This window comes from Nansenia antarctica, assembly GCF_963989245.1.
Source record: "Nansenia antarctica genome assembly, chromosome: 19".
Lineage (NCBI taxonomy): Eukaryota > Metazoa > Chordata > Actinopteri > Argentiniformes > Microstomatidae > Nansenia > Nansenia antarctica.
Window position 1 is genome coordinate 14,023,630 of NC_137692.1, and position 11,698 is coordinate 14,035,327.

Sequence of the window (11,698 nt, forward strand, 5' to 3'; positions counted from 1 at the left end):
GCCACGTAGAAAATAAGACCTCAAGGACCAGTATTTGAACCATGCCATAGGCTTCTGTCCTAGGACATTTAATAGACAATAACTCATAGGAAAAAAAAACTGGGCAGAGTAGTTAGGTAAACAAAACTATTTCTGTAGTTAATCATTCATACAAACTGCTTAACGTGGAGAGCAGCACTAATTCTCACATTTCTGTATGTTCCATTACCAGTGAGATATCCAAAAGGGTTTCTCCTTCAATACTAACTTCATCTTAATCCTAAATTGTATATAAAAATGCTACAGTGAGACAGTTAATGAACACAGTAAGTCAATTTAAGAGTTCAGGAAAGGGCTCCTTGCATTATAAACATAAGAAATAAAGTCAGGAGACAAGACGCAGAACATTGAACAACAGGTCTCCTAGAACTTCTGGAACTGCTTCTTGGCTCCAGCAGCCTTTGTGACCTTGAGAACATTGAATCTCACAGTCTTGCTGAGTGGTCGGCGCTCTCCAACAGTTACAATGTCTCCAACCGAGACGTCTCTGTAGAAGAGATGAGAAAGAGATTAGACAAAGACCTTGGAATGACAGACACTGCTTTTCAGAAGATAAGATTAATTAATTAATTTAATTTTGCCATTTAGCAGACGCTTTTATCCAAAGCGACTTACAATTACGAATTACAGGGACATTCCCCCTGGAGTAACTGAGGGCTAAGTGCCTTACTCAAGGGCACACTAGTAGTGGTGTGGTTTCAGGCGGGATTTGAACTCACAACCTTCCGATCACAAGTCCAACTCACTATCCACTAGACCACCACTACCTCCTACTACTAAGATATGATTACTTCAAGATATTCAAGGGAAGTTGTGGGCTAAGCTGCATCAGTATTGCCCTAAGGCATTGTCGTCATAACCACAAGGCTTGGAAGACCGTCGTGAGAAAATCATCATTTGCAGCCCAACTACCAATTGAAACAGGTAACCCAGACCATCCTTCCTAAGCTCTAGCCAACCTCACCCACTGTTGGGCGATTTAATTCAGAGGATCAAAATTCAAACCAGGGATATATCAGTATTGAAATAATTTACTATTTAGGTTCTCCTTGATCTACGGGGATGGGTTGATGTTGATGGTGGTGTTGACTGGCTCTGAGGGGACAGTGATTGAGGCAGATTCACTTCTGAAATGAAGAGAAGCACATTTTTCCTTAATAACGTTTAGTGATACCACGTGGCATAAGTAATTCAACTAACAGGGAGACATGATAGAGATTATAGAACGGTTTTACCTGGAATCTCATGTGGCCAAAAGTCCTCACAAGCAGGGCATCGTGGATCAGTCCTTCTTTTGAAATATCTGGCAACACACGGGGTGTGAATTTTGATGCCACATGTAGGGCTCTCACACATTTGGCCCTGAGGGAAAAAGACCAAATCATCACGATGAAGAACGGAGCCAAATTATTTGCCAATCAAGTTAATTCCATTGAACATTATTAAGTTTCACATTTGTATTTGGCTTTGGGGAATTGATGAAGATACATTCTAAAGTGAAAACATGTTGTCAATTAAATACCTGACCTGACCCCTATCTATCTACCCTCCCTCCACCCCCACCCAGAGAGCTTAGGACTGTCTGGATATGAACACTTGAACACTTGATCTCTGCACTTTATATTTATACTAATTATGACTCTTGCACTATGATGTTGGTTTGCACTGTCTTGTCCTGTCTTGCACCTGTCCTGCTGTAAACCGTGCTCCACTGTCCCAAACCAAATTCCTAACATGTTTACATGTCATGGCAATAAAGTCTTCTGATTCAGGAAAAAAAAAAGAAAAACTATATTGTGCTCAATTACCAAACACACACACATAGGCCTATATATATATATATATATATAGACTATATATGCCTGTATATCCTGGCAGACCTTGGAGATTACAACATACAAATAATAAATGTTATATATATATATACAGCACTTTACTAGAGAAAACAAAGCACACATCATTAGAAGATGGAGGAACAAAGGAACTGGAAGAAAAACATACAGTATGGAGAGCAGAGTGTTAAGTGTGGATAGTAGACATGGTAATCAGCAATGAATCATTGCAATGACACCTTTTTACTTGTGACTTTACCTGCAAGGCAACAGTGTGACAAATATGGCAGACCTTGACCTGGTCCGGGTACCTCGATCGAATGTATGGCTCCATCTCCATTATACAGCGAGTGGAGAGGGAGTATTCCCCATGTTTCTGAAGAAAATATAATGTTATAATAGATTTAATAACGAGTCCTACGTAACACAAGAACTCCTCTGAGGACTTCCAGAGTTAAGGGGAAAAATGTGCAGTAGCTCTATAGATACATTTTCAGACAGTACCTCGTTTAGCCATTTATCCTGAACAAGCCTGTTCAATACATGTTCCGTTTCCTTTTTCTTTAGTTTCCTTGTCACAAGGCTGTCAGCACAATTCAGAATTTCTGTGGACGAGGCGGTTCCATTATCGGACTCGACAATCATGTCCATCTGAAAACATAGTACTACGACATTAAGTATTATTAATTGTAAAGTCTCTTGTCAATGAGGTCCATATGTCATTGAGCAAATATTGGTAGCTATGAATAGATATCCACTAACTGTTTTCCTGAATAATTCCAACTCGTTGTCTGCATAATCTGATGCCATTCTTGTCACATCAGTCTGAGCCAAGTTCACCTAGACAGGAGAAGATAATAATACGTAAGGTTGATGATTCCATGAACTAATGACAATATCAAGACTACTGATCCATGTATAAATCACCTGTTTTTATACTGTCAAATGTTATTGCATCAACCCTCAGATAGTGTCACTAACCAAGGCATAGTACTGAAGACCATCCTCCTCTGACATGCCTTTTCTGATCTGCATGAACATGGGCTGCAGTTGAGCATTGATGACATCAATGAATTCATCCAGTTTATCCGGAGCATAGGGCGCTGAATGAAAAAAGGGTAAATCAATGTTTGATGTTAGGGACTAGTGTCTCCCACCAAATACTGTTTGATTTGACTTCATTCATTCATTGAGTAGTAATGTTTAGCAAGCGGCAAAGAACTACCGTACAGCACTTCAGGCAAAAATAACCCTCAACATGTGCTGCTTTCCTCCTCCTCACCACTGTGTGTCTCACAACAATGCCGATGGACAACCATTGCTCGAGAGCCATCAATGATCCCATTGCCCATCATGGTTTGCAAGAATCTCCTGTGACTGTCTCCCATCGTTGGAGCCATGATGGAGTATTGAAGATGGACTGTGAAAGTGAATCGTTGAAACACATATTTGGTTAATATGTAATGCTGTTTATTATGGTCATAAGATTAGCCACACATTTGACACATCGTGAGCTTAGAATGATAAGGTTCTATCTCCGTTTAGAATGATAAGGTTCTATCTCCGTTTAGGGCAGTTCAGAGATATTGAGCGTCAAAGTTTTGACACTCCATTATGTTCTGTGAGATGGAACCTTTGTATTCTATGAATTACTAACTCAAAAATGTCAACATTTTAAAAATAACACCACACAGGCATTAATAAACACCTAATGGATCAGATTATGTAAAAAAAAACTAAATTTTGACAAAAATTGAGATAGAACCTTATAATTCTAACGTCACGACATGTTATATCGGGAATGAGCTGAATTTAGCGACGTCGCGACACATGAAATGACACGTTGTGGCCTTATGATCACTTTGCTACGTTAGGTGGTTTAATGTCACTTACAGTACTCGTGTTAACCCCGTTATTGTGCTGACGGATGAAAACGATGAAACAAAGCATATTGACTCAATAGTTTCATGATAAGTTCAATACTTACTCTTTGTTTGTTTGTTAACCCTTCCCGCCTTCCTCTTCTTCTTCTTCCTCTACGTTTTATTACGAGTGCCAGACACGTTGGGCAGTCCAATGGCAATAGCGCCCCCAAGTGGAACGAATTGGATGAGCAACTTAGGTCGACCTCCCTAAAAACCAACGTCAAGGTTCGGGTTTGTTTCACCTTGTTTGACTGTAGGACAGGTGTTGGTGTCAGTATCTGTGGCAGGCCTGGCAGATGACTGGCTAAAGTAGACGCCAGTAATTGTGAGAGTCTGTGTAATAATGTCTGAATCAATATATTCTATTTTAAGATAATGTCATCGCTGAAATATAAATCCACCATATTTAAATATATTATACAAATAAGTAAAACAATTAAACAGGAGAAATGGAATTGAATCTCCACATGTTTTAAAAGATGCAGAAGAAAACAGGCTATTATTAATGACAGAGCGGATGGATCCATGTGTGAAGGCCTGAAGGGACGTGTCAATGCAAGTGCAGTATCCTGGTGAACATGGGAGGGTGGTCTGCAACAGCCATTTAACAAGTCCCCACAGGCTGGGCAAAGAAACACATTTAAGAGGCTTTACAAAAGGTGAAATCCATGAATGCATCAGCTATTGCCTTAAACAAAACAACAGTAAACAGAAGTTTACATTTTGCATAGGTGTGACTTACGTAGGTGTATGAATTGAACTGACGGCCATGTTTTGTTTGTATTTCATTCATTTTCATTCATTCAAACCAAACTCTATGTGAATGAATGAATGAATGAACGAATGAAAGCTTTATTTCGAACATGTTAAAAAATTAAAATAGCAAAGACAAGATCAAAAAGAAAACAGTTATAACAACAAAAAACAAAAAACAAAACAAAAACACTATTAACTTAACATGTCCGAAAAGGAGTAGGAAGAAGCATAAGCTAATTTAATTCCAATACTCAGAGATTAATAATTAATAATCTGCAGTTAACTTCAATATTAATATAATATTTTAAAAATTAAATCAAATGTATTTACGTATTTACATATTTACCAACAATAGAAAACAAATAATGTAAATAAACAAATAATCTGTGAAAACACCTGACTGTCAAAGCCCTTCTTCCTCCTCGTACCTGGTGAAAACCATGTTTTTATACCGCTTTTTGAACTGTGTCATGCTTGGACACCGCTTTAGCTCTACACTCAATCCGTTCCACAGCTTCACTCCACATATAGAAATACAAATACTTTTTAACGTTGTACGTACACAAAGACGTTTTAAATTTAACTCCCCCCTCAAATTATAACTCCCATCTCTATCAAAAAACACTTTTTTAATTTTCCCAGGGAGTAGGTTGTTATTTGCTTTATACATTATTTGTGCTGTTAGAAGGTGGACCAGATCCGTGAATTTTAATGTTTTTGATTTTAAGAATAATGAATTTGTGTGATCTCTATAACCGGAATTATGAATTAACCTTATGGCTCTTTTTTGCAATATTAATAGTGATTGTAGTCTCCCTAGTCTGCTGTGTTAACTATCCCAAGACCCCCTAGTCTGCTGTGTTAACTATCCCAAGACTGACAGCCTCTAGTCTGCTGTGTTAACTATCCCAAGACCCCCTAGTCTGCTGTGTTAACTATCCCGAGACTGACAGCCTCTAGTCTGCTGTGTTAACCACTGTAAGACTGACAGCCTCTCAGGGACGCGGGAAGGGGGGTGCTGAGGGTGCTGCAGCACCCCCTAGCGGCAGGCAGAAGGAGCTCCTCCTGCCTGAATTTAAAAAATAAAAATATTATTCAAACAATAATTTAAAACAATATAATAACTATTGTTGCTTTTGGGAATAAAAATAAATGTGTTTTTTGTAATAAATGTAAAAATGTGTTTGTTAGTTTTAATGTTAGTGATCACATGGTCATATCTTGCTAGGGAATCTCTGAGTTCTTTAGCAAAAATGCTAAATCAGCCAGAACAATTGAAGTGGAGTTGGAAGAAGATGCTGAGCTTAACAACACTCCCATTAATGCTCTACTGTCGGACGTTGTTGAGAAAGAGCAACAGACGGCCAGAAACGTATTAGAACTGATATTCAGATCCATCCGATTCTTCGGCAGCGAAGGGCTTCCGTTAAGAGGCAATAACAATCGACATGGAGTGCTGTCTGTAATAATGGTCAACATCATGTTTGTGGACATTGTGGGACACTGTGAGCTGAGTGGAAATTACTGTAAATTCCAACACATTGTTGGTAAAATATTTAACGTTACGTCTTTGTAGTGTGTGGGTGCGTGCGTGCTTAACTATTATTGCCCGTGCATTGGGGCCCGTCGTTATGCCACTGTGTGCGTGTGAGCGAACGAGCAATCAGCGAGAGGTAGGGAGGGAGGGAGGGAGAGAAATCGTTATAATTTTTTCCCTGGCAATTTTTTCCCCATTAGCGTATATAGACAGCACCTCAGCACCCCCAGTCAAAATACCTTCCCGCGTGCCTGCAGCCTCTAGTCTGCTGTGTTAACTACTGTTTGTTTAACCACTGCTGTATTTTTCTTCTTCATACAGGTTTTCGTGTCTTCATACAGTGTGTTCTTGCGACCCTGCAACCTAAATACATATTTTGATACAATACATAAGTTGGGAACACCTATTGATAATTAACAGGTGCCAGTGCAGGTGAAGGTGCAGATGCGGGGTTGTGTGTGTGTGTGTGTGTGTGTGTGTGCCTGCTGAGTGCTGAGTCACTGGTGGTGAGACAGGAGGAGACCAGACCAGAGCAGAACAGAACGGATAGCACCATGACCTACAGGCTATTTGAGGAGAAACACCATGCCTCCATCTACCAGACGTACCGTTTCATACCTCCTGACGAGGTCAAACAGATCGTCTTGCAATACCTGAACCAGAAGGTGAGCTGAATTATGAATCAGATTTCGCTTGTTTCAGACTTCTGGTGTATTAATACTGTCTTAGGTGAGTCTAAGATTGTCTGAGAAAGGTCTTCCACACCTAGGCCTAGAGATGATTTGTTTGTAATTTCTCATGGGACCCTTCTCCTCAGAAAGGACAGCCACATGTGCTTGCTGTGGGCCTGGGCTGTGGGACGGGGCAGAACTCGCGCCTGCTCGCCCCTCACTTCCAGCAGGTGGTGGGCATCGACATCAGCGAGTGCCAGCTGGAGGAGGCCAGGGCAGTGCCAGGGTTCCTCAACATCACCTATAGGTGTGTGTGTGTGTGTGTGTGTGTGTGTGTGTGTGTGTGTGTGTGTGTGTGTGCGTGCGTGTGTGTGTGCGCGTGTGTGCATGCATGCATACAGTAGATGTGTGTGTGTGGTGCTTTCGTGCATGTACATTTCATGCTTTTATACAGACGCAGACCTGTATAGAGTGAGATGACAGCAGTCTGCAGAATTGTTTATGTAGAGCAAAGGTTAGGGCTTCTAGTTCCCAGGTAGTTAATATGTAGAAATCCTCACTGTCTGTGATTTGCAGGAATGGAACCGCAGAGGAGCTGCCCTTCCCGGATGCTTCTGTGGACCTGCTTACAGCAGCCTCTGCAGCCCACTGGTTCGACCAGGGCGGGTTCTGCTTGGAGGCGTCCCGGGTCCTGAAGCCTGGGGGCTGCATGGCTTTGCTGGGCTTCACTACCGACTTCAGTCTCCGTTATGGCTCCTGTGGAGACCGACTCAGCCACATCTATGAGGAGGTACAGTAGAGGACAGTATAGAGGAGGTACAGTAGAGGACAGTATAGAGGAGGTACAATAGGCCCAGTGTGATCCACACAACAGGGGCAAGGGCGCCGAAGATGGCTGACCCTGTGGCCGGAGCTCTGTTCTCTCTGGGGCGAGAGACGTGTGCACAAACTACATTCCGTTGTCTCAGTACTTGAGCTCTGTTCAGTGACAATAATGTTGAATCTCATCTTATACACATACAGTAAGTATGTATCCAACCAGGTAAGAAAACCTCTGTGTTTAATATATTGTACAGCCACAATGTAATGACAAGCAGATAGATCCACCCTCTCACTGTTTAGACTGTATGTCCCCTGCCTGAGTGTGAGCCCTTCCTTGCTGTTGCTATCCCCAGGTGAAGAACCTGCTGCTGCCTTTCACCAGCTCACAGGTAGCTGTGGCCAACACTAAACTAGAGGACCTTTACGCCGCTATCCCTTTCACTGACAAAGAGAGGTAACATTGTATGCAGACCTGTAGCAACACTGATGAGTTACACACTCACATTATATCTTTGTCTTGGACTAAGGGTACCCCATAGTGTATCAGATTAAAAGTGCTGATGATATGCAAATACTTACCCTGATCTCTCTTGTGAAGGACATTTGTTCATATATATATATCTTAATGAGACTGGATGAACAATCTGGATAATGAATCTGGATGAACAACAATTCATTTTGTGGTTTTTAATGCCGTCAGTATCTTCTGCATGTCTCTGTGTGTTTGCCTGTTAGGATTGAGTGTGTCCCAGTGTCGCAGCAGCTGTCAGTCAGAAGCATCATGGGCTTCATAGAGACTCTTTCCATGTACCAGACCTACCAGAGGACAGAGCCTGAGGCAGCCACTGCCCTGCTGCACAACACACAGAACAGGTAACAGCACAGTCGTAACAGCACTTTGTTTCATTATAGTCATTCAGGTGTGTTTATGGAGGAATAAGCACTTGTCTGTTATAGAATTAGGATATTAGGTCAAGAGCATTCAACCCTCTCTGTGACTTAAATCAGGGTGTATGTTGTATTGTCCCCTTTCATGTTGGAAAATACGAACATGTAGATAATCAGTGATGTGGTCTTGCTCCAGGTTTCTGAAGGAGATGGGAGTCACATCACCTGACACGGCCATGGAAGTGAGGATGAAGTATTACTGTGTTCTGGCAACTAAACCAAAGTGAACTCTCCAAACCAATGGCAACGTGTTTGTGTGATGTGATGAGCATCTGTCAGAGCTCGCAATATGTTTATGTGAGAAATGTTGAAGTTGTTTGCAGTCAAAACATGTTACCTTGATTTTACAATCTTGTTATTTCATAGTAAAATATATTGTATACAAACCACTTGATGTTGTTGTTGTCAATAAACCTGGCAAACCTATTTAGATTTCGAGTTTGGCTTTGGTTTCGTGTCATAGAATATGGGTTCCTCCAAATACTACCAAATGGGTAACCCAACAGACAGAGGATCTTTGGTCAAACTCAAGGTCTGAAAATACCTTCAAGTAAAATACCTAGTTCTAGTTCTGGGCTGGTGCTAGTGCTAGTGCCGGTTCAGAGTTGGTTTTAAGAACTGGTATTCTGTCAATTTATGCTACCTATCCTATGGTCCCAGCTGGAAACCTCTCTTGCCTTACCTTGTCCAGAAGGTCACTAATGGAGGTTGCCATGAGGCACTTCATCTGCCTTCGACTATGGGTGCACACCTTGAAGGGGCGGGATTGGCGTGGCATGATGCACTGTGTGATTGTTGTCTGCATGGAGAGGACTGACCTGCAGGGATGATCAACATCTTCAGTGTAGAACAACAGGCTTGTTTGGACAAGACGTTTATAACAAAAAGGTGAAAAGAATGCAAGTGGAACACTCCACAGACCAAGCACTGTCTTCAAATGTTGTCAATGGTCTAAATATTGACAAGAACATTTTTAGAAATGGTCCTTGGTAACAACAGGCTGTTCTCCCAGCTAAGCAGCTATTCAAGGTTTGAGTTTCATGCCCAATCACGTGTGATAATGAGACTAAAATATGTTGCTGCCAATTGTGGGTTCCTTACAGGCAAGGGCAAAGTACAGTATAGACATTCAGTGCATATATGTTGAATATACAGTATATTAACGCCTACAAAGCGGGCTCCCTGCCACTTTTCTTAGGGGCGTGTGTGTATAGCAGGGGTGCCCAATACGTTGATCGCGATCAACCGGTCGATCGCAAAGGTAGTATGGGTAGATCGCATGGCATTGAACAAAACCCAAAAGAAAAAATAAATAAATCATCCATCCTCACTATGGCTTTTGCCACTTGATTGACGTACAGGTAAGCCAGTCTGAGATCTGATCTTTTCACCTAACACACGGATCACCACGCATGCGCAGTCAACAGCGCCAACTACAAAATACAAAATACCGGCGAGACTAATTAACTAGTTAGCCTTCCAATTTCTACTATTGGGTGAATAGTGAACTACACGCACACACGCACGCACAGACGCACGTACATACATACATACTGTAGCGAACGTGTCCTTGGTAGTGTAACTCGCCCCATGCGGGAATCGAACCCCGATCTCCCGCATAACCGACGGCCGCGCTAACCATTAGACCAAGAGAGTTAACTCCCTTGGTGGAGCTGTTAACGGGCCTCATACAGGATCGTTACACTATCCTCACCGTTCGGGAGAGCGTGCCCTCACGCTTCACTATGTCAAGTCCCTCACGTGGGACACGGCTCTCCGATGGCCTTCCTTCCATCCCACTTCTGACACCAGTGTAGCGAACGTGAACTGGTAGTGTAACTCGCCCCATGCGGGAATCGAACCCCGATCTCCCGCATAACCGACAGCCGCGCTAACCATTAGACCAAGAGAGTTAACTCCCTTGGTGGAGCTGTTAACGGGCCTCATACAGGATCGTTACAATACATACATACATACATACATACATACATACAGTACATACTGTACATCATGCCATCCTTTGGTAGCTTTGTATGAGACACTTGAGATGAGCTCTCATCTTTCAACACCTTCAGTCTAGCAGTGGAAGCAGCAAGGTTAATTTCCATGTCCAGTCGCTCTCTCCTGGCTTTTCATTTTGCATCCTCCATTTCAAGAGCATGTCGTCTTTTCGCTTGTTTGTTTATGTATTCACCCAGCACACACACACACACGCACACACGCACACACACACACACACACACACACACTCACACACTCACTAGAGGGGATGAAGAGGTCTGTACAGGGGGGTAGAGGGGATGAAGAGGTCTGTACAGGGGGGTAGAGGGGATGAAGAGGTCTGTACTGGGGGGTAGAGGGGATGAAGAGGTCTGTAGAGGAGGGTAGAGGGGATGGAGAGGTCTGTACAGGGGGTAGAGGGGATGGAGAGGTCTGTACAGGGGGGTAGAGGGGATGAAGAGGTCTGTACAGGGGGTAGAGGGGATGGAGAGGTCTGTAGAGGTGGGTAGAGGGGATGAAGAGGTCTGTACAGGGGGGTAGAGGGGATGAAGAGGTCTGTACAGGGGGGTAGAGCTATTCTCATGCTAAAATCGACTGTAAATCCAGATTTTAAAGTTGATATTCTTCCCCGTGGAGCATGCCCCCATAACCTGTGCCCCACCCACATTTTTTTTAGCACCAGCCGCCACTGCTACAGGCACATGAATGAATGAATGAATGAATGAATTAAAGCTTTATTTCGAACATGTGAAAAAAGAAATAGTTAACAACAAAAAACAAAACAAAAACAAGAAAAAACTAAACAAAACAAAAAACACTATTTACTTAACATGTCCGAAAAGGAGTAGGAAGAAGCATAACATAAGCTTATTTAATCCTACCCCTTCGCCAATACTCAGAGATTAATAATTAATAATCTACAGTTTCAATATTAATATAATATTTTTTTTGCACTGAGGCAGGTTCTGTCTGTTCCTACGGGCCAATCCCAATTCCCTTTTCTACCCCTATGGCTCGTTTTCGAGTGTCACTCGATTCGAAGGCAAGGCCTTCGAATACGTCACAAGCCCTACCCCTTGAAATCTAAGCCCTTTGAATTCATAGCTTTCAGTCACGTGGTTTCTTCCCTAGCAACCACCAACCTGACGGGCAAAAAGGATCATAGCA

The 11,698-nt window shown here is 42.4% G+C and overlaps 2 protein-coding genes across 2 annotated transcripts; one reads left to right on the forward strand and one right to left on the reverse strand.

Annotated features, from left to right (window-relative positions):
* Positions 1–404: 404 nt before the first annotated feature.
* LOC308174138 (non-structural maintenance of chromosomes element 1 homolog) lies at positions 405–3,271 on the reverse strand (the record flags this gene model as incomplete). Its single annotated transcript, XM_080549204.1, has 8 exons — positions 405–526; positions 1,075–1,166; positions 1,275–1,401; positions 2,131–2,247; positions 2,376–2,522; positions 2,634–2,711; positions 2,853–2,974; positions 3,154–3,271. The coding sequence occupies 7 exons, from the start codon at positions 3,269–3,271 to the stop codon at positions 1,078–1,080; spliced, it is 798 nt and encodes a 265-aa protein (XP_080405330.1). The 3' UTR covers positions 405–526; positions 1,075–1,077.
* Positions 3,272–6,643: 3,372 nt separating this feature from the next.
* Positions 6,644–8,757, forward strand: LOC308173896 (putative methyltransferase; the record flags this gene model as incomplete). Its single annotated transcript, XM_080548949.1, has 6 exons — positions 6,644–6,754; positions 6,907–7,067; positions 7,337–7,550; positions 7,936–8,036; positions 8,318–8,455; positions 8,667–8,757. The coding sequence occupies 6 exons, from the start codon at positions 6,644–6,646 to the stop codon at positions 8,755–8,757; spliced, it is 816 nt and encodes a 271-aa protein (XP_080405075.1).
* Between the last annotated feature and the right edge of the window lie 2,941 nt (positions 8,758–11,698).